This window comes from Salvelinus fontinalis, chromosome 32 (assembly GCF_029448725.1).
Source record: "Salvelinus fontinalis isolate EN_2023a chromosome 32, ASM2944872v1, whole genome shotgun sequence".
Taxonomy (NCBI): Eukaryota; Metazoa; Chordata; class Actinopteri; order Salmoniformes; family Salmonidae; genus Salvelinus; species Salvelinus fontinalis.
The window spans coordinates 39,593,756-39,617,665 of NC_074696.1; the positions used below are offsets into that span (position 1 = coordinate 39,593,756).

Here is a 23,910-nt window from a genome sequence, read left to right on the forward strand (position 1 = left end):
AGAGAGAGGAGTTGGAGACACACTGGCTTGATGTTCACTAGTCTGGCTGTTTTCACATCCGGCTGCATAGCGGTTTCATTTTTCCTGAACGTCGAGGAAAATTGGGACTAAGTGTTGTGACAGCTAGGTAATAGGAGTTTATATGTTATGTATTTATGAAAACATAACACTTAAATATAGTGTGCGTAATACAAGCATAACGTGGTACTTAAATTGGAGTTCCAAGTCTTTTGAAACGACCCACATTTTACTGAGGTACATCACTTAAATAGCAGTAAACAAAAAGCCATATTATATGGCTTTTCACTTTCACTCATGATTGACTATGCACGTACACAACACATACGGAGGCACACAGACAGACAGACTACGGTGTACACAGCCAGAAGGCTGTTCTCTTTATAGGGGACACAGGAAAGCACCACGAGGACAAAGATATCTCAACGGTGTGTCACGTTTTATTGGAATAAAAAGAGCAAAGGTCTAGGGTACAAAAAAAAAAGTGGGCATTAGGGGAAAGCAGTGAGCTTAGGAACTTGGCGCCCGAGCAAGGGACTTGGCACCCACGGGCATAATCTTCTCCAAGTCATGGATGCCTTCCGTGTCAATCAAACGGACGCTGAAGGAGGGCAGGTTGAGGATGAACCGCTTGTTCAGCTGGAGGAGACAGAGAGAGGAGAGAGAGGTCATGAGTCTTTTCATGCCAATGCATAGGGCGGCACTAGAATATATGAGAAAACAAAGCTATGTTCCTGTTATGGGTGACGGTTTCAGTTCATTGAACAGTTCTCGCTAAATGTAGTTTCCCTAAATTAGAGACGTCTCAATTTGATCAATTCAAGTAACTCGCACCCGACTGCCGCGCGGGAAATGATTCAACTGCAACGTGCGTCACAGCAACATCTCCAAACGTGATGAACTTTAAACCAACTAACGAGGCGGTCATGAAACACACCGCCGTCATTCAGCTCGCTCTAAAACAGAGAAGGGGAAAAAAAAGAGCTCACCTCCTCAACGCACTTCTTCAGTAGGTCCACGGCTTCATCGCGAGTCAGATCTGAAGCACGAGAGTGATTCGAGAGCGGGAGACGGGAATAAAAAGAGAGCAACATGACTCACTGCACATCCTGATGAAGTTTAACTTCAATACAAGAACTCTTCAATCATTTACTATTTCAATTCTGTTGAGTGTTGCGAGAGCGCCAAGAACACGGCGAAAGGAACAGGGGAAAACAGACAAAGGTTAAGAACAGGAGGAGGCAGAAAGAGGAGATGAAGGGCGATAAAATAGAGGAGTAGTAAAAAGACGGATGGAGAACGAGATCCCACCTGGTCTGTAGTAGCGGTCGAGGATAGACAGGGTGAGGTAGGCTCCGTAGCCGTGGGCAGCGAAGGGGGCCTTAGCCAGAGCAGACAGGTGATCCATGTAGTAGAGCCCTGGGCCGTCCGTCTCATCAAACCCAGCCAGCAACAGGTTCACATGGTACGGAGTCTGGTGAGAGAGGAGAGAGGCATTGGTCAGCGAAGATGTGGAAAGCAATTCGGAGTATTATCGCGACATTATGGTATTATCGCGATATGAAGACATTATCGTGTGACGACAATGTTCTCACGATGGAGATGTAAGGAAGGACGATGAACTAAATGACCACACACACAATACGGTTCTTCGCCCACATCCGAACAACAAGGTCCAGTTTTCCTTTCCTTCGTTATTACCGTCCGACAGCGACCAATAGTCAGTACCATAGAGACTAATTGATTTAATATTGCACGCCAACAATTTCTCTCTATGGTCAGCACATTAAAGGATCATTGCATAAGCTGGGTGCCAGACACTTTGATGAGGCTGCGTATGATTAAGACCGCAACAGAAGGCAAATAAAATGTGGTTTCTTTCCAGCTCGCTCAAACGTCGCCGCTCCTAATTATCGGCTGTGATTTGGAAGTTAACAAAATAGGAGATTAAATAACAACAGTGGCGAAAAAGTATGGGGAGGGGTGTGAAACTGCCGTGACATGGAGGGGGGTTAGGTGTTGGAGAGGACTGGGGGGGGGGGGGGGGGGTCATGGTGTCACCATCAGTATGACATCTGCTGGGAGATGGCACCCCCGCTGCTCCCTCCATCACCCCCCCCCCCCCCCCCCCCCCCCCACTCCCGCCTTCACCCTGGAGTAACGCCAGGGCTCATTAAAAACTTCTGTAGTCTCGCTCTCCTTCCCTCTCCCTTAAATTACTTATTTCATCCTTCTAGCCACTCCGTTTCAATGAGCTCTTCTACACGCTCGCAATACTCTTCTCTCGCCATCCTCCCTCCTTTTGCTATGATCCCTCTAAAATCAGGACAAATTGAAGTTTCAGAAACCAGTCATGGTGTGAAACCAGTCATTCGACAAATGTAGAGTTTCCGTTTAAAAGGAGTCAAACCTAACGATGCTATGAAGTGAATGCTAAAAAATAAATAATAAAAAAAATCAGCAGCTAAGTAATACACATGAGCTGCGGTAACCTGCTGTAATCTGAACACCTGCCCCAAGTATCAATGTGTGTTAGACACTTGCACCAGGGGAAAGAAAGGCCGACTTGCCATGCTCCCTGTGGAGAGGGGTTGTGTGTGTTTGTCTCGCCAGGCCATGCCTGAACCCATTGGTGTGCCACGGAACACCCCAGTGGCATTACCCCCCACCCACCCGAGCGACACCTGTCTCACAGGTTACAACGTAACAATACAGCGCAGGAGATGGCATCAAAATAACCCTTCCTCCCCATGTCACCTCAGAGGGCACCAACAACCGGGCAGCAGGCTCGTTAAATCCTGCACCTGACCTCACGCCAAGTCACAAACACGCACATGTTCAGAAGAACCTCGTAAAACACAGAGAGAGATGGGCTGTTTAATATTCATTCAACGAAAAGGATGTACGGTTAGTTCTGGTGATGAAAGAGGTGAGCCGTAGTAAATCAACCCAACTCCGCTCGCTCTCCCTCTCCTCTTCCACGTGCCAGCGCTCGCTCCCTCTCTCCTTCCTGCCCTCCCTCCCTCTGTGCACCGTGCCCTCCCTCCCCCGCTCTGTGCACCGTGCCCCAGGACATGTTCTCTTTATTGGCATTTCTCCTCAATGTGCTGTATTAATTGTTCATCTGTGCTGGAACAGGGGAGTCGTGTGCAATATGGCACTAGTAATTATTTGTGCCCGTGCTGTACTAAAAAAAAAGAAAACCCCATATGTGACGATAGCACCACAAACTGTTGCCGTGGCCTTTTTGCTAAATCTTTAAATAAGCAAGAGGACTTACTTGTTCTTTTGGATACAACCCAAGAGGCTACATCTGACTGAGGTAATGGTTTACGAACCCTGTAAAAGACCATTGCCACTGAAATTTGCGGTCCATTTTTACAAATACAGTTTTGAAATACATAATGCTGTTAGTTGATTTCAGGTTTCTTTACAGTTGCTTGCCAGTGTTCTCCATCTTCCCTTCTCTCACACCATCTCTCTGAAGCTTGGTGCTTACTCCTGGGGTTATTGAGAGGCCCAGTTGTTGTTCTGGATCCCTGGTAGGTACACAGTGCAAGATCCGCCCCCCCACTCACACAATTCCAAGCTCCATCGCTACCACTTATCCCCCGAGGTTTCAAACCACAAGAGACATCCTCTTCGTTTAACAGCTTAGCTCACCTCCATTCAGGTAGACAAGAGAGAAAAAACATTAAAATGCTCAGGAAGGAGTGGAAAACATGTTTATGTAACATATTTGCATGTCCATATAATCTGGGGTGGGTGTGAATTGGGGAGCATAACTAAAGGAAGGTGTGGGATGTCGACGAGAAATTGCTTTAACTAAAAAATAAATTCTCAATACTTTTGGGAACCCTGCGAGAACTGCGTATGAAAATTCAATATACATAAACAAGGATATTTTTACCACAGGATAAAAATATATATATAGGGTATTACTGCCTTTGGGCGGGCATGTATTTCTGAATATTTTGTAATATTATCCAATATCTAAAGCACATATTGAACCAGCAGCAGCCTAACTAACACAGACGCTCGCACTCTCTTCTGTGCCGTGTTGACTTCTGGGTCTAGCTCAAAGCCCTCGGGACTGGCCCCCTCTCCCCCTCCGTATCCCACTCCCTCGGCTCCCACCTCCTTGTGTCCCACATTCCCTTCTCAGCCTCACTAATTGTTTTTTGTAATTATTTTCATCCTTCTGCTATTGTGACAGGCAGCGGCTGCACTCTTCTTAACATATTAACCTCGCCACAACCAGATGAGATTTAGAGGGATGGATACGAGGAGACTTGACTCCTGTGTTCTTCACACACACACACACACACACACACACACACACACACACACACACACACACACACACACTTCACTCCAAGGAGTGGTAGGACAGGGACCTGGTGGGTTGCATTACGTTTCTGCCGCAGGTGTTGCGTACCGTTGAGACAAGAGCGACACTTACGCCAATTCACAACATATTGACAAATGTCTCTGGATCAGTCAAAATAAACTCGCAGCCCACATCTCAAACTGACATAGTAGAGGTACACAGAGACAAAAATGGGTGGAACATGTGTGCTAGCCTAGCACGTCATGAAAGGAGTCGTTTTTTTTTTTAGTTGCTACACTGGAAGCGGGCGACATGCTTGTGCCCAATTTTCATCTGAAACAATGGGAATGACTCATGCTCTGCTAAGGTTAAGTGTCCAGTGTAGTACGCTCGTTAAGACTGGATTCCCAGCTGAATGTGTGACAAAGGCTACGCGGCAAAAGCACAGAGCAACTTAGTAGTAACATAGTATAGTAGGCTGCGCTACATTGGAGAAAATACAAGCATTGGTCCACATTAAATAATGACATTGTCCCACTGTGGCATTGCTGTAACTTTACAGCACAGCCATGCACAATTACATAGGGGGGAAAAAAATAGGGTAAGCTTACTTATTAAACCCACTCCCATCTTTGGACTTACATTAAAAAAAAAAAAAAAATACCCCCGATGTTTAATGCTTCAACCAATTAATCTGGTTATATCCATAACAGTTTTTAATCTAAACCAATCAGATGTTTTATTATTAAGTTATTGACAGTTGTGCAAGTTTCCGATATCAAAGCTCCAAAGCAAACTTTGGTGTTGAGGGGACCCTCAGATAACATCTTCAGATATATTTTGTACTTTCTCAGATAAGTGATCATACTTTATGTACAATTCATATGCTGATGATGCACATGATAGCATATTTCATGGGCATTAATACATTTCTTGCCAATTTAAAATACGGGTTTTTCCATGCTAGCAGTCGTGACTGCATGTCACAGTCTCACAGTAGCAACATAACTTGAAAAAAATAAATAAAAAATAAAACATGTCAGCTTACATTATTAAAATGCATTCTCTTATTTGTCTGTTAAACCTTGCATTGTTATTCCCAGATGCCATTTTTGTAAATTTGAGATTGATCTTAAGTGGACTTAAAGGGCACAAAAAGCATTCCCTCTATTTATAATGGAAATAAAGAAATATTGTAGGGTGTCTAAACAAAAAGGCATATTTTGATCAATGGGGAAATAATATGTTAATTGTGTAGATACTCCTCTTAGAAAACCAATGGTGCAAACTAGGGATGCACGATATATCGGCGAACATATCGGAATAGGCCGATATTAGCTAAAAATGCCAACATCGATGTCTAATTTAACGCCGATGTTAAAAACCGATGTCAAAACTACCCTCCATACCTATATAATGTAGGTACATGACATAATGACGCCACGTAAAATTTTGCGCTACAGGTGCAAAATAGCATTCCTAACCTAGCCCACAATGTCTGCTGTGGGGATCGAGCAGTCAACAAGTCGAGCAGTCATTTGAAAGATTAAGACAATTTCAGCCGTTCTCTGTTGTCGGTGAAGTTGGCTTTCGCTGACTGGTTGAGCACCAGTAGACACTCCCAAGTTCGCTATTTTTCAGATGTTGCGCTACTGCTATTAGCTTCACGACATACATACATATTATGGAATGCCATTTGGGTCTTTGCGTGTCAAAAAAGATACAGTAGCACTGTCAATGCTGTACAAAAATGTCAGCAAACAAGCAAACACAGGCCACGAACGATGTGTTTACAATACCGCGTTGGTAATAAAGCCTAATTTGTTCGACCGCAACTTCTGGGGTAGCTAGCTTTAGCTTGGTACTTAGCTAGCACCAATACAACCAGCCTGAATACAATGACCAGTAGAACCTGCAGTCATTTTCATTATTCTTAGCAATGATTTAGGAATCCTTGTGAGTAAGTATTAGCTAGGTTGCCACTTGTTATTCGCATATTGAAATTGAACTTAATTTCATGAAAATAAATAGCTAGCCAGCTACTTAACCCTGTTGCCCAAAGCTAACGTTATAAGCAGTCAGCTAGCTTCATTTGGCTAGTGAGGCTGACTGGACCTGACCGGGGTATGTGTTGTGAAGCGTGCCACACTAAGGATAAGGCACAATAGTGGAATTTGCAGTTTGCCTTCAGAATAAAAGTATGTCATTAACAATAATGCAAAGGAATACAAGTAGTAGAATTATACCACACTTTTATTTTGAAGGCTAACCGCAAAGTCCACTGTTGTGGCTAATCCTTATTGTGGCTAGTTTCACACAGATGGGTCCGACCACCAATAATCAAATAAGAACTGTCTTATAAATCAGGGTTATTTTAGATGACACCCGAGTTTGAAGGTAGGCCTTGAAATACATCCACAGGTACACCTCCAATTGAATCAAATGATGTCAATTAGCCTATCAGAAGCTTCTAAAGCCAGGACATCATTTTCTGGACTTTTCCAAGCTGTTTAAAGGCACAGTCAATTTAGTGTATGTAAACTTCTGACCCACTGGAATTGTGATACAGTGAATTATAAGTGAAATAATCTGTCTGCAAATAATTGTTGGAAAAATTACTTGTATCATGCACAAAGTAGATGTCCTAACAGACTTGCCAAAACTATAGTTTGTTAACAAGACATTTGTGGAGTGGTTGAAAAACGAGTTTTAATGACTCCAACCTAAGTGTATGTAAACTTCTGACTTCAACTGTATGTTGTGTGGTCCTCCCACTTTGACTCGGGATAGCATGCAGTTTATTAGGCTGCAGGTTAAATAAGTTACGGTGACATTCACAGCGTGGTGAAAGTGCATGGTAATGAGCTTGATACTCCTTTCCAATAAATATCAAGGGTCTGATTCTGGTGACATGATGATCGATGCTTGGCTGTTGTTTGACAAATGAAAATAATCTTGCTTTTATCCATAATAACCTTGTTATGTAGACTATCCTACACGCACTGTATCTGCGAGCTGTTGACTACAGCGCACATGCCAAAACCAGAGTGGACACATTTGCTATATAGCACAACAGTTTGTGCCAAAAACATTGGAAGAGTTGTTAATGCGATGGGAACACATTTAACTTACATTTTTTATTCTGTACATTGGAAAGTAATCCCAAAAGTATTTTTTTGTGCACTACGTCATCACGCACAGCCTGTTATCAACAACAAGTCTGTTTGATGGAAACACATCTCTGGTGGGGAAACGTACATATCGTTTTATGCAGACTTTAGAATATTTGCATAAAAATCTGTTGCCAATTGGATGGAATCTTCGCTAGTGTCTGATTTGTTAGGCAAATAATTACCCTGCTTCGAAGGTAGTCTGCAAGGTTCTTGCGTGTGAAGTTAGCTGCCGCTTTTGGACTGAGTTCATAACCTGAAAGACAAGAGTCAAACGAAAGGAATGCCCATTACAGGTCACACGTAACCATGGAAACCCCATAACTCAAATCTTCCATCTATATTTTAAGATTAGAAGCGTAGTGGTGCCATGAATAATAGGGCTACTAAGCCATCTTTATTTTGACACCAGAGAAACACAAGAAAGAGAACTTACCGTTTCTCATTTTGTAGAGCTGAATATTCTTCTGGATGTACTCTGCAAACTGCACTGTGTCACCTGCCTCTCCCACACATAGCAATAGAATCTTGTCACTCAGCTTGAACATCTTGTCTTGGTCTGAGAGCGATAGACAAGGTGTTAGTTATTCAATCACACACACCAGTCACATGTTCAACATGATGCATGGAAATACTAAAGAAAAAGAAAACACAATTTTCCTAAAATGTGTTTGATTACAAATAGCTTTCAGATTTTTTTGACAGAGGAAAATATTGCAAGTCATTTTGATAGTAATCTGGGCCTACTTGTGTGCACTCCTTGCCGAATTCCACTTTCACAATTCGAAGAATCAAACTACCTAGCTGGCTGGCTAACACACTAGCTAGCCTTTTTACCTATCTAACAAGTTTGTAACCCAACGTTTTGAGTTTGTGAACATGCAAGTTAGCAAGCTAGGTAGACAGTCCAACACGATTGTTCCCAACACACGTAGTCGCGTGAACAGTTAAAATCGTGCAATATAGACAGATAGTTAACGTTAGGTGAGAACTGAAAGCATTGATACTGTTCTATCCTTTCTGCTGGAAGCCACATCAGTCAGTTAAGAGTGTGTGCTTTTCCGATCTCGATTCATTAGCCAATGAGAAAGGAAGCTCGCTAGTTAGCTAACTAACTAGTTAGCTATTTAGCTCAAACAGCAGATGTTAGCTAGTTAGGCTAGAATGCATAATTTACACAACCATTCTAACTAGTAAGTTAACATATGACTCAAAAGCGAAATGTATGAGACAAATATGTTGGACCTTCTACTAATTTTAAACATTTTATGAATTAGTTAATGGCCAACAAAAGCCAGTTAAATTGCTAGTTGGCTAACTGCAAACGAGCGATGTCATAGTCATAACGTTACCCTGTTTCATCTGAATGATGCTGTTGGCGGCAATATTATCAGCAGCAACCAGGACAAAGTCTTGTCCCTGAATCCCGATCAAATATTCCATACTGTAATTTATGGGTAACAATTTTAAAGAAGTTTTTCTTGAGCAACAACTCAAACTCGTTCGTACACTCAGATTACGCAGCAAAACTGTAATAATTGTCGCAAGATGTTGACGTCATGATATGTGAAGCTTTTCTCCTTCTCATGTGACCCAGGTCTGGTGCCACTGAAAGCCTACTGCAAATCAGAGCCCTCTACTGAAAATGATTAATGTACTACGGTCTATCTCTGGAATATACAGACTACTTTCTTTTAATTGAAGTGGGGTGTTTAATAGCCTAAAGCAAGATCAAAAACAAAGAAACACCAAAAAAATGTGAACACGTTTTAGTCATTTAGCAGACGCTTTTATCCATAGCGACTTACAGGAGCCATTATGGTTAAGTGCCTTACTCAAGGGCACATCGACAAATGTTCCACCTAGTCGGCCAGGGATTTGAACCAGAGACCTTTCGGTTACTGGCCCAACGCTCTTAACCGGTAGGATACTGCTAGGCTTAACACACACACACACACTGATTAAAAGCAAAATTCCCTTTTTGTAATGCATTTTTGGATTATGCAAGGCATCTTTTTTGCTTTGTCTTTTTATTGAGTTTGAAATCAGTTTGCTCTGTTTTTCAAGCGGGATTGCTCTTTCAGTTTGTTCTTTCCAACCCTCCAAACTTCCCAACTCTGTAGCCTGCTGAAGGAAGGTTAGAAAATGATAAACACTCAGGTTAGAAAGCCATAAACACACAATTTGCAAATGGATTTAAACTGTGTGCAGAAATTTCAGCATTACTCATCATTAGTTTTCTGTCTTTTTTTTTTTGTCTCTCTGGGCTCTGTAAACCTCCAGTTTGAGCTCTCTGAAATGCACCTTTTGTAACATTAGAAATTGCTATGCAGTTGCTCGAGCTCCGACTGTCAGGCACCCTTTGTAGGCTTGTGTATTTTTAACAAGTTATTCATATCTACTTGTCACAATGAGTGAGAGTTATAGATGTAGAGATGTGAGGAGTTTTTTTGTGCACAAGCTACACTCAAACTGGGTGCTAGAGTTATTGATTTACAATTCTGATGTGTTTTGGCTTTGTGTGTTGGCAGGCTGACTTTGGAAGCTGGATACTTTATACTCATTTTCATATTTCTCTCTCTCCTCTCCTATTTCACTCTCGGCAGTTGTCGCTGGTTCAGCTTGACTGCTTCGTTAGGGCTCATCATTTGCATTCAGATTAATTATCTAATTACCGACAAATGTCCGGCGGCCACCCCACACTCCGGCTCGTCAGCTCTGAGCCTGTAATTATTTTAATCATTTACTTTCATCTGGAGCGTTCCTGCCATACTCCTGTGTTTAGAGGCCATTCTTAATTACCCTGCCCAGACACTCTTCTCCTCTTTTCGTGAAAAAGAGGGGGAAGGAGGGAGAGAGAGAGAGAGAGAGAGAGAGAGAGAGAGAGAGAGAGAGAGAGAGAGCCCAGTGGGGACATGATCCAGGAGCACTGACAGCACAGAGGAAGCTCTCTCAGCTCTTCTGGTTGTTCATCCCCTTCTTCATACTCTCTTTTTCTTTATATCTCTACCCCCCCTTTCTCTCTGCACACCCCCCCCCCCCTTCCCAACTTCCTCCTCTCTTTCTTTCCTCTCCACATCCCCCCACCACACACACACACACACACACACACACACTACTATCGCACCCCTTCCCCCCTATACTTCCTCCCTTTTCCCTTTATCGCAAGCACACACAGGAATCGCCCCTGGGCTTCAGTGCTCTGACTGCTAATACACTGACACACTCACAGAAAGCGAGAGAGTAGAGAGAAAGCGAGAGAGTAGAGAGAGAGAGAGAGAGAGAGAGCGACTAGATCAGAGTGGCGCGCACACGCACACTGTTTATGGCACACATCACAATGCACACATCTTTCCACTATCCGCCCGGAAAATCTATACACCTCTCTGTCTCTCTATACTTTATTTAGACAGCCATCAGCCAGCCTGTTCCATCTCTCAGTCTGGTTCCTGCCCAGCACATGAGAGATGGGTCAACTCCCCCGTGGCCACTCAGTAATGATGCTCTCACTGAACCCGTAAGCGAGATACACTCACCCTGACTGCTCTTGTTAAAGGAAAAAGATACAAGCTGTGTAATTGGGCTCTTGAATATTTAAGTTAGCCCGGGATGAAAGTTTAATGAAAAGATGATTATCTACCAGTTTATCACACTATTTAATCTTTCATTTTATTCACTGGCTGCTGCTGCTGCAGCACTGTCCGTTTTGGCAGCCGTGGATACAGCAGAGGCTCACGGGTTGAAACCGCACGAGACAGCAAGTAGAATATTATGAATTATATTAGTGAACTGAGCAGGTGTATTTTTTAAAATATGTATCTTCACAAACCACTAAATCGAACCTTCTAACACACAGACACACACACGCACGCACGCACGCACGCACGCACACACACACACACACACACACACACACACAAACACACACACACACACACACACACACACTTGTGTTTGATAATACATGTTGCTGTCATTTAGTCGTATTGTTTGTATCTATAGGGGGAATTAATCGTTTTTGCCAGAAATGGTGTGAAAAGCAGACAATGTTGTGCTTTGACAGACATAGCATTTTAGCCAAACCCCAGTGGGATACGTGACGGGGTTTGGGAGGATTATGTATGGACCCAACTTGCCCTAAAGGGAGAGCTGCTGGAATGGGACATGGCTTGAACGACAGAGATTAGCAATCAATGTGCATGGTGTAAACAATTTGAGGGAATATATCCTACACGGGCTAAAGCCCCCCGTTTCAATTTACAACAAAAAAATATGCTTGCCTTTTTCTAAACACTAAAAAGATTAAAAAACAGCCTGGAAAATGAGGTTGTGGCTGTGAGGCTCAAGCATTTTGACATGGTTCAATTTACTGAGATAAGAATCTTGACCTTCACACACAGACTTTCCTTTGTGAATGTAGGCAACATCAGAATAGATTTGTGCGCTATCCTAATTGACTGAGTAGGCAAGACTGTAACCTGTTTTATTTGATAAGTTACTGCAATATTGCAAGACCAATTTCACACAAACCAACAGACTGGCCTATGATGTGGTGGATCATGATTTAGAAATATGGACCTTGAATAGAAGTGTCGAGGGAATAGACAGAGTTATTGTGTTAAGGCTTTGTTTAACCTTGCCTTCTTAGATTTTGGCATTCAATTATACGTCCTGAAGAAATGCGAGGTCGATATCAGTGGCACCGCTTATCGGTTTAATCCACAATTTCACGGTGCTGAGGCGGGATGGGATGTCACCGTTTAGCGGTCCCTTTCGTCTCCAAACCGGGAGAGGACGTCGAGGGAACCTGGGCACGAGAGACCACTTCATCTCAAGGGGGTGAAAAAGAGCAAGTTAAATGGAAGTGACAATCTGAAAAAATTCCTGCTGGCAGCTGCGCGCATTCGACATAGTCAGCTCCCCTATATGGTCGCCGACCGCACGACCCCCGTGTCTGGCACACGCACCTGCCGCTCCCAGAAGCGCTTTCACCAACAGCCACATAATCCATGGGCGTGTCGCGGAGGGGCTTCTCTCAATGTGCTCTTGTGAAACCCCCTTATGCGTGAAAAAGCCCCCTTTCTCTCTCTATTGTCCAACACAGTTTTATGGGACAACATTGGGCATTATGAGGTTTCGGGATTTACATGGGACTCTATAGAAGGGTATAATCCTTTCAAGCAGAGAACGAATACAAGTTTTAACCCGCTGTTTTCATATTTATTAGCTGGTTAAAGCAGCCGAGGCAGCTGAACCTTATACCCCAGACCCCACCAACAGGCTTTCAAGACCCCCACATTCAGAAAGTCCCGGGGAACCCCCAGAGAACCCTCAGACTTGGACAGGCAGGCAGGCAAATGGTCAGTGATACAGGACTTGAGAAGGCCTAATATTTCCACAACCATGACAGCGAATTGAAATATAGGCCTATGGGCGCACTGTATAGGCCTAGGCTAACTTGGTGTGGTCATATTCAGGGTCATCCTTTTATGTCAGCCAACAGGTTTCTTAAATCTGATCAATTCAGATAGGCCTACAATGACGTGCATTAACAAGCCGACGACGCATTACTCAGGGTGAATGATGACTTAATTGAATTAGTCCATTTTATGTTCAAAATAAAAACAAATACAGGCTATGAATCCATGAGGATATATGTTAATAAGCCCCCTGGATTGTGGTTTACTTTATGGAGATTAGTATTATTATTAGGCCTAACCTACATTTCAATAATAACTTTACAATAGGTATGCCTTTTTGACCTCTGATACGTTGGACCTCGAAACATTTTCAACATCATATTAAAATTACATCAAAAAAAATATGTGGATGAATGAATTGTCATGTGACGCAAAGAGCACTTCCCATTTTTTTATATAAGGACATCTTGCCCATCCCTGACTCTCCGTGGCATTTATAAATCACTCCATCAACACTTTTGTTAAGGCTCTGTGCACAATTTCTATCCTCACAGCACTGTAAAGGTTATGATGATATAGCCTAGTCGTGCTTTCTGTTGTAAATTAAAGCCCTCCAGTTGTACTGAGCATTTGCTAACCATTTCCAATTCAGGCAATTCAGGAAGTGGTTTGAAATTCCGTTCATGAATTCAAATGTGCCTGGTATTTCTATGAGGATATTTTCCATTCATTAATTTAATTATAATTCATTGCTGTGGATACTGATATAAACAAATGAAATGATTCAAAGCCTGGCTGGAAATGAACCAATAAAAAAAAAATATATATATTTTTTTTCAACGTGAAAAAAAAGAGAGCACATAACTCACAAAAAACCCACACAATTTCATACTCAAGAAGGACATATATACTGTCTGAATGGCTCATGGCAAATATTAGTTCATTTTCAATTTGTTATGTAGATCATTGGTAAAAAGTGAAGAGATCCTTAACTACATCTATCTATCTATCCTGCTGTAAGTTTGCTCTTTCTCGTTTGGCGACAGGTCTTTCTATCCAGTTCATCATACACAGGCCGCAGGCCGCAGCCCCCCTGCCCTCCTCCCCCCCAATCCCCCACCACCCCCTTTCTGTCAAAGCTGATTGTTTCCACGCCAACAGAGTGCTGGGGGCAAGCACACTGTCACACTACATCAGGCAAAGGGAAGACAGGGAGAGAAAGAAAATGGGAGAGAGAGAGAGTCTGCTCTATGGACTCATCAGACAGCACTGGGTAGTACGGGCCTATATGTCCAACTCACAAAACACGGGCTTGAACTGAGGCTACTTCATTGGATCATGCAGAAGAGTGCCCCCTTGTGTTCTTAACACGCAATTGGATTTAAAAAAATGTAAGCTACTAAAGGAGCTATGTGATGAAGAGTCGCCCTCTGCTGGACTAAAATATAGTTCTTATTTCACTCCCCATTCATAGGCCAACTGTAGGATACTGTGTCATGGTGGGTTCAGCTTGTTGTCATTGTCGTGTGAAAAAGACATGACCGAGTGATGGGAAAGAAAACACGTCAACAATAGGCAAATCATTGAAAATGACCATCATGCGTTATGGCATCATTACGCATGGGATGGACTAGCCTGACCTTGACTATGATGATCAATTCATGATTTTCAGAAATACAGGAGGTAGGCTAAATGAAGGCAATATCATTGATATAAAATATAGCCTAATTCATGAGAATAGTTCGCGTTTTAGGCAGAACACCACTGCTATCGAAATCCAAGTTATGCCCGAATGCGCGCAAAGTTGCCAGATCGAATGTCTCTACACAATGGCCACAACAGTCTGAAACGTAAATTCCATACATTCAATTGTTGGAGTGTAATGAGCAGGTGGATCGTTATTTCGCGAATATCGCAGGTTCACACATACTTGGAAACACTTGACACCGACTTGGATGACACCAGGCACAGCTGTGTGCACCTCTCTCTCCTTCGCAATCATTTGGGAGAAAACGCCTCAAACTGCGTTGCTAACGTTATCTTCGCTCGTTTTTAGCAGTTCTGCTCAAGGAGAGAGACTGTGGCGCGTCCCGCAGCTCTCCCGTGCGTGTGCTTCTCCCCGGGCGGGGTGCTCTTTCGCCTGTGCCGCTGTTCGCGCCCAGCAGGACCTCCATCACACATGCCTCGTGTCCCGCCGTGTGGCGAACCTATTATACAGTGTCGCTGAGACGAAGAGATGTGTTCAGGGTGAGGTCACGGTGTTTAACGTTAGACACAGCGCAGAATCCCAAATTGAGATACAATGTGCATCCAATAACACTTTTTTCCTTACAGAAACAAAAGAGACATTTGCAAGAATTGGCCCTTTGTGGAGTTGAGGCCAATAGCTAACAAGACAGAATAACAACTCCATCCCATCTACTTTTATAGGCTACAGGCCTATAGGTAAAATGTCCCTTTGCATTTTAACTTCACTGCCTGCCTAACTACATCATGGGGGATTTTATGTCCTCAAGATGTTGTGTTTCTCTGCGATTTTTGGATACGGTATTTGTACACAGGCAGGACAATAACAGAACAAACGTGTTATCCCAGCCGCTTCCCCTTTTGATGCCCTAAATACACACATCTTAAAAACCAATAAACAACAGATAAATATGTTAATTCTCTCACATGTTCACTGTCATGCCTGCGTCCAGGAGAGGCGATAAGCTTTAGAACATAAGCCTGAGCGCCCGGAGTTCGGAGGTATAACCGAGGATTATCCCAAACTTGCCCCGGGGTTTGGCTCATATTGCGGGATTGGACCGGCGGCTGCTCACCCGGCCGGATAGGACCGCCTGGCCTCGGGGCGCAAACTGACAGATTCCCCGGGGGACCGTAACCTGCAGAACCAGCTCAACTCAGACCGCAGATTAGTTGGCGAAGGCTGGTATCTCTGGAAGCACTCACACACACACACACAGCCCTGCTAGACGTTCCCTGCCCGCAGCGACGAGAGACGCAGTAACCATGGCTATAAAGATTGATGCTTGGTCCTCACAGGGCTATCACACCACCAACAGAACACAGTCATGATGAGGCGATACAAACGAACTTTGTGCTGCTGATAAATAGAAGATTGTACTGAAAGGTCATGGACCAGAGGCTGCAATTTATATATTTCAACAACGAATACAGAGGCTTTAACTGTTCTATTAGTGCTTTATGCATAAAATAGAGCACACAGCCATGCAATCTCCATAGAGAAACATTAGCAGTAGAATGGTCTTACTGAAGAGCTCAGTGACTTTCAACGTGGCACCGTCATAGGATGCCAACTTTCCAACCTTTCCTCAAATGTCTGCCGTGCTAGAGCTGCTCCAGTCAACTTTAAGTGATGTTATTGTGAAGTGGAAATGTCAAGGGGCAACAACGGCTCAGCCGCGAAGTGGTAGGCCACACAAGCTCACCGAACGGGACTAACGAGTGCTGAAGCACGTAGGGCCTAAAAATCGCCTGTCTTCGGTTGCAACACACACTACCGAGTTCTAAACTGCATCTGGAAGCCACGTCAGCACAATAACTGTTCGTCGGGAGCTTAATGAAATGGGTTTCCATGGCCGAGCAGCTGCACAAAAGCCTAAGATCGACATGCGCAATGCCAAGCATCGGCTGGAGTGGTGTAAAGTGCACCGCCATTGGACTCTGGAGCAGAGGAAATGTGTTCTCTAGAGTGATAAATCACGCTTTACCACCTGGCAGTCCGATGGACAAATCTGAGTTTGGCAGATGCCAGCAGAATGCTACCTGCCCCAATGCATAGTGCCAACTGTAAAGTTTGGTGGAGGAGGAATAATGGTCTGTGGCTGTTTATCATGGTTTGGGCTAGGCCCCTTAGTTCCAGTGAAGGGAAATCTTAATGCTACAGCATATGACATTTTAGACAATTCTCTGTTTCCAACTTTGTGGCAACAGTTTGGGGAAGGCCTGTTTCTGTTACAGGATGACAATGCCCCTGTGCACAAAGCGAGGTCCATACAGAAATGGTTTGTCGAGATCGGTGTGGAAGAACTTGACTGGCCTGCAACAGAGCCCTGACCTCAACCCAATCGAACACCTTTTGGGATGAAATAGAATGGTCGACTGCGAGCCAGGCCCAACATCAGTGCCCGATCTCACTAATGCTCTTGTGGCTGAATGGACACACGTCCCTGCAACATCTTCACAGAAGAGTGGAGGCTGTTATAGCAGCAAAGGGGGGAACAGTCCACATACTTTTGTCATGTAGTGTATGTCAAACGAACGGCCTATAGCTTAGGTTTAGCATGTGTTCAATATAAGCTATCTGACATAGCCTACTTGTTCTCATATGCTGCTAATCCACACTTTTCTTTGTATGCTGACCTAACATTGATGTGGGGATTATACTGTGCGAAGAGTGCAAATAGACTAGTAAAATCCCAATATCTTCCTAGCCTTATAAATGATCAACTATCGATACACAAAAGAACTCTAAAACAATTGTATTATGCCACTGGAGAAGAAACATTTCACCTCATATGTTGTACTTTGAATATTTTTTGGCATGGATTATATCACAGTTATAGAAACAAACAAAATAGCAGTCTAGACGTACATAGAACATTTTAAGATACAAGCATTTATTAAACTCTTATATATTTCAATAGATTGGCGGAATTAGGGTGAAAAAAGGTATCCTGGCTCTCAAGAAGAAAGGTGACTTGGATATATTTGGAAAGTGACACAGGGTAGGACGCCAATAAATAAAAAACAAACTGCATTATCCACTTATTGAAACACCACAACAGAGTGAAATCTCAGAGGAGGCTTGGAGATCGTCTAGTTCAGGGAAAGTTAAGCCTGGGACAAAATAAGCACAATAACCATCGCCAATGGCAACAATGCCTTTGAATTCCCCTTCAAAGATTGTCCTGTCTGTGCTAGTGGCCACTTCCTGTTATGGCCTCCGCTCTTCCTTCTTGCTCTACGATTGGCTGGCGGTGGCAGTTGCAGTGGTGCCAGCACCCATGCGCAGCAGCTCCTTCCTGTGGTCGAGGATGACGTCAAAGCTGGACTGTAGGCGGTTCTGCTGCTCCTGGACGCGGCCCTGCAGGGTGCGAACCCAGCGGATCAGAGCCAGCCTGCGGTACATGGTCAGCTGGACCTGGTGCTTCTCCATCTCCTGGGCCTTAAAGCGCTCGCGTTCCCTCAGGGTCCACACGGCTTCCTCCAGCTCAGGTAGCTCACCGCAGTCCGTGTCCGAGTCCGACAACGTTCCCCCGTCAAGCAGGCTGTTCCCCATTCTCAGAGGCTTGTCGCTCCTTGTCCTCGCCGTCTTGTCGTCCCACTTCCTGGTCAAAGAGGGGGTAAGCTGGTCGCTCCCCTGGTGGTGGTTGGCCATGGGCTCCCCCACTCCAATGTGATCCCACCCCCCCATCCCAGCACCCTCGCCTCCACTCTCCATATTGAGAGAGGACAGGCTGCCGCTGGACCTGAACTCAAACTCTGAGTCGCTGTTGCCCCATTCCTCTGGATCCTCCCCTTCCACCTCCTCCTCTTCCACCACCACTCCCTGTTTCATGCTGCCTCCCCTCAGCTCTTGTTTCTCCTTCTCGTCATCGCTCATCCTCACCATCTCCTCCTGCATCTTGCCCTCCTCTGCGCCGTCCGGGGGGACTCTTCTGTACCCATTGTCTCCACTCTCAATCTCAGGCAGGGGCTCCAGGGGGCTCCAGCAGGGAAGGCGGGAGAGTGGGGACAGGGGCCCCGGACCGTAGTGGTTGAAAGAGGATGAGGAGGAGGGAGGGTGGGGCTGATCGCGGCCCAACAAGCTCAGGTTACAAGGACGTACCTGGTTGCGGTTCTCGTCCCCTCCCATCATGATGTCATCGTCTTGACCCAGGAAGTTGAAGTTGCCGTCCTTCTTGCCTTGCTTCCTGTTGCCCTCCTGAGGCTGGCTGTTGTTGCTGAGTATCCGCAGTGAGGAGGAGCCGCCTCCCTGGCCTCCGTACTGGGGATTCACGGGTCGGTTCTGGTGAAGCATTTTCCTTTGCTGAAACTCACTTCTTCTTGACCGAGAATCAATTCTTCTTGACCTTGACTGAGATTCACTGTTTAGAAAAGGAGAGACAGAAGAGATAATATTTTATTTGTCACATGTTACAAGCCCTTAACCAACAAAAAATAGTTAAGAAAATGTAAATAAAATGCAAAAAATGTAATAAAATAACAAGGGGGTACCGGTAACGAGTCAATGTGCGGGGTACAGGTTAGTCGAGGTAATTTGTACATGTAGGTAGGGGTAAAGTGACTATGCATAGATAATAAACAGCGAGTAGCAGCAGTGTAAAAACAAAGGGTGGGTGGTGGTGGTGGTGGTGGTGGGGGGGGGGGGGGGGGGGGGGGTATCAATAAAAATAGTCCGGTGGCCATTTGATTAATTGTTCAGCAGTCTTATGGCTTGGGGGTAGAAGCTGTTAAGGAGCCCTTTGGACCTAGACTTAGCGCTCCGGTACCGCTTGCCGTGTGGTTGCAGAGAGAACAGTCTATGACTTTGGTGACTGGAGTCTTTGACAATTTTTAGGGCCTTCCTTTGACACCGCCTAGTATATAGGTCCTGGATGGCAGGAAACTTGGCCCCGGTGATGTACAGCTCGTACACACTACCCTCTACAGCGCCTTACGGTCGGATGCCGAGCAGTTGCCATACCAGGCGGTGATGCAACAGGTCAGGATGCTCTCAATGGTGCGGCTGTAGAACTTTTTGAGGATCTGGGGACCCATGCCAAATCTTTTCATTCTCCTGAGTGGGAAAAGGTGTTGTCATGCCCTCTTCACGACTGTCTGGATATGTTTGGACCATGATAGTTTGTTGGTGATGTGGACACAAAGGAACTTGAAACTCTCAACCCTATCCACTACACCCCCGTCAATGTTAATTGGGGCCTGTTCGGCCCTCCTTTTCCTGCAGTCCACAATCATCTCCTTTTTCTTGCTCACATTGAGGGAGAGGTTGTTGTCCTGGCACCACACTGCCAGTTCTCTGACCTCCTCCCTATAGGCTGTCTCATCATTGTCGGTGATCAGGCCTACCACTGTTGTGTCGTCAGCAAACTTAATGATGGTGTTGGAGTCATGCATGGCTACGCAGTCGTGGGTGAACAGGGAGTACAGGAGGGGACTGAGCACACACCCCTGAGGGACCCCAGCGTTGAGGATCAGCGTGGCAGATGTGTTGTTGCCTACCCTTACAACCTGAGCGCGGCCCGTCAGAAAGTCCAGGATCCAGTTGCAGAGTGAGGTGTTTAGTCCCAGGGTCCTTAGCTTAGTGATGAGCTTTGTGGGCACTATGGTGTTGAACGCTGAGCTGTAGTGAATGAACAGCATTCTGATATAGGTGTTCCTTTTGTCCAGGTAACAAAGGGCAGTTTGGCGTGCGAATAAGATTGCGTCATATGTGGATCTGTTGGGGCAGTATGCGAATTGGAGTGGGTCTAGGGTTTCCGGGATGATGGTGTTGACGTGAGTCATAACCAGCCTTTCAAAGCACTTTATGACTACAGGCGTGAGTGCTACTGGGCGATAGTCATTTAGGCAGGTTACCTTCGTGTTCTTGGGCACAGGGACTATGGTGGTCTGCGAGAAACAGGTAGGTATTACAGACTCGGTCAGGGAGAGGTTGAAAATGTCAGTGAAGACACTTGCCGGTTGATCTGGGCATGCTGAGTACACGTCCTGGTAATCCGTCTAGCCCCATGGCCTTGTGAATGTTGGCCTGTTTAAAGGTCTTTCTCACATTGGCTATGGAGAGCGGAACAGCTGATGCTCTCATGCATGCTTCAGTGTTGCTTGCCTCGAAGCGAGCATAAAAGGCATTTAGCTCCTCTGGTGAAAGTTAGTTAAAGCAATTGTTTCAAGGCTAATCCCTGAGTTAGCCTACAATTTAGATAAATCTGCATGCAATAATTTGTTAACTCCCGCCTCATTTCCTGATTCAGTCCTGTATGCTGCTGAATAACTCACAATATGTTTCACTCATAATATGTTTCAATATGTATCACTCCTATTCCTTATTTTTCTAATATGGTAAAGAGGAGCTGCTCAGTGCGTCCAATTTCACTCCATTTATATTACCATCAAATATTTACATGTCTCCTCTGAATGGAAATTTCTCTAATCCTGACTTCGGGGTACTGTCACTCATTCTGTCCCATGATGCGCAGGCACGTTGTGCTGAAGGACAGCAACTAACGTTCCAGGGTCGCGCGCGCCACTGGCATCTATGTAAATATTGACGCTCGATTAGTGAGCATTAAGTTATCAAGTAAAATCGACATTTAGGTGATGAGATATAACATGTTAATCTATGTTTTCTATTCCTTTGTGGTTCCTGCAATAGCCCAACAATAAAACGCATTTCCATCCTTTTTTTTGGTAGTTTATGTTAAACTACACAGTATAAACGCTGTCAACTACGGGATGCACCATTAGTCTAATGCGGTTGTTTGTTCTCAATACACCACCTGCTTTGAAGCTAAACAGCATCATGCTTGAACATTCATTTTCATTCATTCGTTCTGAAATAGATTCGAAATGTTATGAACAAACGACGATGCTCGATGAAAGCACATAGACTATTATAGGCTACAGATCTCACGACATAAAGCGTTGAGATGTAATATTATCCCACATAGACCACATAATATGGTTTGACAAAAACAGATGTCGTAAAAAAACGCGGTTTTATGAAGATAATATAAAGATGAATGAATCTCCATTGTGCGTTATGTAATAGCATAGCCCTATAGCGTAATAGCATAGCCCTATAGCAGCAGCGCCATCAGCTCACCCCACATCCGAGTTCTCCTCTCTCGGCCGTAGCGATAACCTCTCTCCCACTCATACAAAACGACCTTACCATTTCTTATTTCATTCACCAGTTACATAATAATTCTGATTGACAAATGTGTGAATTGATTCATAGGAGGGCCTTGTCTTACCGTGTGGTAGACAAGTGCTTCGTAGAGGAACTAGATTCGGCGCCCTCCGTATTTCACCTCCGGTCGACCCTCCTATGTAATGTTTTCAGTGACTACCTCCGCTCTATCCAGAAACTCTATCCATCCCATCCACTCTCTCTAGCGCTCTGATAGAATGGACTGCTAGCCTACCCAATGACTCACTTCTTAAAACTGGGCAGGGAAGGTAGAAAGGAAACTTCAGAAAGAGTGCTGCAGAAATGACATTGGAATGTCTCATCATATCCTTGTTTTTTAAAGGGAAGGTACGGCCAGAAAAGTATATGCCACAAACGAACAATTGTTTATAGGCTACTCAAATGTTACCTACAATACATGCTCACACTGTTGTCAAGTGAGACAGACTGCTATTTGTTGCATTGCGTCGCTTTAAACTGACGACTGTGTATATGTCGGTATTAGATCACAGAGAACGCCTGTGTTGAGTGTAAGTGTGTTTTCGGGTGGGAGGTATGGTACATCAGACAGACTTAGCAAGTATTCTCCCTCCCCATTCCCTGACATGCAGTCGCTGGCGGCAGAAGAGCGAAAGTCCCCCTCGCCCCCCTTCACCCCATCTCCCCCCTCAAACCCTTTCCACTTCAACAACATCCCCATTCAAGTGTCGCACCTCCAGGCTGTCCCCCTCCTCCCCATCGTTCAATAGTAGCCTAAGCACATGAAAAATACATCAAACACATCGGCCGCCCGCGGCCTCGTCACATGCAAAATCATCTCTATCTTCCAAAGAACCGTGGAGCAGGACACCGATATAGAGAAACAGATAGCTACAAGGCTGGAAAATAGAAACATTGCGAGACATACAAAAAGAAACAATGAGAGCGCGTGCTGCGGTGCATGTGAACCAAATGTTCAGACGCATGGTCATCCGCGAGGTCCCTTGGGGCGGTAAATAAATATTGTGCTTCGGTTACAGAGCAACCGAGGCAACTCATAACCACCCATCTCACACGCCAGCATTTAATAAAAAGAGCATGACTTACCTAGCGAATAAGACCTTGTTAGATTTTTACACAGCCCCAAGTAATGACCCACTTCCCTCAGTTCAGCTTCATCTTCAGCAACACCAGTCCTTACTGTGACAGTGGCCGAGGGGAGCGACCAATGGCTATACTGTCAGCTCACAACACCACAATGCATAACGGCAGATACTGTACAGAGAACTAGAGTTGAGAGGACCTCCAGCTTTCTCTTCTCTAACAGAGATAGTCAAATCGACCAAGACACGCCAAATAAAACTAACCCCCTTACATTTAGTTAGATGTTCCACCCCTTGGAATGCATCACGGAGAGTGAAAGAGTGCATATTTCTGGTCAATTTTTCTAGCCTCTTCTCGGGTTGGCAGTAAAATAAAACGGCTTTGTCCTCTAGATATTGTGGTCGGTCAGGCCCGATTAATATAATTCACATAACCTTCCCCATCTTTCAAATGTTATGATTGAATAAACAAAACCATGGATTAAGTCTCAGCCTAAAGCTAAGACGGTATCCATGGGGTTCACTCCAGCCCCTGTGCCTGTTCCTAATGGTGTGTAATGAGCTTTCCTACAGCCCCTAACCCTGAGACCTGCTGCTAAATCACCATGGACTAATGAGATGGAGAGATAAAAGCGGTCATTAAAAGTACTCCTAATGGGGCCTTATTATTAGCCACTTATCATAATCATTAGGTTATAAACTGCAATTATCTTAACTCTGGACCAAGAGTGGTCCTCTCTGAGCCTAGAGAGGTCAACAGAGGATGGGTGGAACTTCTAAAGGACTGAGGTCTGTAGGTATAGGTAACAGTCTTGGTTCAGTCAGGTTGAGGTCAGAGTCAACTGATATTCCATTGTTTGTATTCTGAAGCTAAGGTAAGACTGATCAAAATGAAGGTGCAGAGAGGGAGAGGGAGAGACAGTGACATTAGGGACACATTTAAGTATGTGAT

At 44.6% G+C, this 23,910-nt stretch overlaps 2 protein-coding genes across 5 annotated transcripts; both read right to left on the reverse strand.

Annotated features, from left to right (window-relative positions):
• Nucleotides 1–438: 438 nt before the first annotated feature.
• LOC129831328 (proteasome subunit beta type-2-like) lies at nucleotides 439–15,707 on the reverse strand. 2 transcript variants are annotated; one of them, XM_055894638.1, is made up of 6 exons: nucleotides 15,612–15,707; nucleotides 7,955–8,077; nucleotides 7,704–7,774; nucleotides 1,330–1,492; nucleotides 1,008–1,057; nucleotides 439–657 (listed from the first exon to the last, which is right to left on the reverse strand). In XM_055894638.1, the coding sequence occupies exons 2-6, from the start codon at nucleotides 8,064–8,066 to the stop codon at nucleotides 529–531; spliced, it is 525 nt and encodes a 174-aa protein (XP_055750613.1). In that variant the 5' UTR covers nucleotides 8,067–8,077; nucleotides 15,612–15,707; the 3' UTR covers nucleotides 439–528. The 2 variants fall into 2 exon arrangements, with proteins under 2 accessions (XP_055750613.1, XP_055750612.1); XM_055894637.1 differs by lacking the exon at nucleotides 15,612–15,707 and adding an exon at nucleotides 8,871–9,083.
• Nucleotides 15,708–17,560: 1,853 nt separating this feature from the next.
• Nucleotides 17,561–23,271, reverse strand: LOC129831327 (UPF0500 protein C1orf216 homolog). 3 transcript variants are annotated; one of them, XM_055894635.1, is made up of 2 exons: nucleotides 22,963–23,271; nucleotides 17,561–19,051 (listed from the first exon to the last, which is right to left on the reverse strand). In XM_055894635.1, exon 2 carries the CDS (start codon nucleotides 18,982–18,984, stop codon nucleotides 17,926–17,928), a length of 1,059 nt encoding a protein of 352 aa, XP_055750610.1. In that variant the 5' UTR covers nucleotides 18,985–19,051; nucleotides 22,963–23,271; the 3' UTR covers nucleotides 17,561–17,925. The 3 variants fall into 3 exon arrangements, with proteins under 3 accessions (XP_055750610.1, XP_055750609.1, XP_055750611.1); XM_055894634.1 differs by lacking the exon at nucleotides 22,963–23,271 and adding an exon at nucleotides 21,941–22,327; XM_055894636.1 differs by lacking the exon at nucleotides 22,963–23,271 and adding an exon at nucleotides 21,790–21,931.
• Nucleotides 23,272–23,910: the final 639 nt, after the last annotated feature.

What these genes read in the sequence shown, in the direction of transcription:
- LOC129831328 (XM_055894637.1), bottom strand. Translation starts at nt 8,961, where the DNA reads ATGGAATATTTGATCGGGATTCAGGGACAAGACTTTGTCCTGGTTGCT. An exon ending in CATCATTCAGATGAAACAGG is followed by an intron (nt 8,078 to 8,870) that starts GTAACGTTATGA and finishes TATCGCTCTCAG; the next exon opens with ACCAAGACAAGATGTTCAAG. An exon ending in CAGACTACCTTCGAAGCAGG is followed by an intron (nt 1,493 to 7,703) that starts GTAATTATTTGC and finishes CTCTCTCACCAG; the next exon opens with ACTCCGTACCATGTGAACCT.
- LOC129831327 (XM_055894635.1), bottom strand. Translation starts at nt 18,984, where the DNA reads ATGCTTCACCAGAACCGACCCGTGAATCCCCAGTACGGAGGCCAGGGA.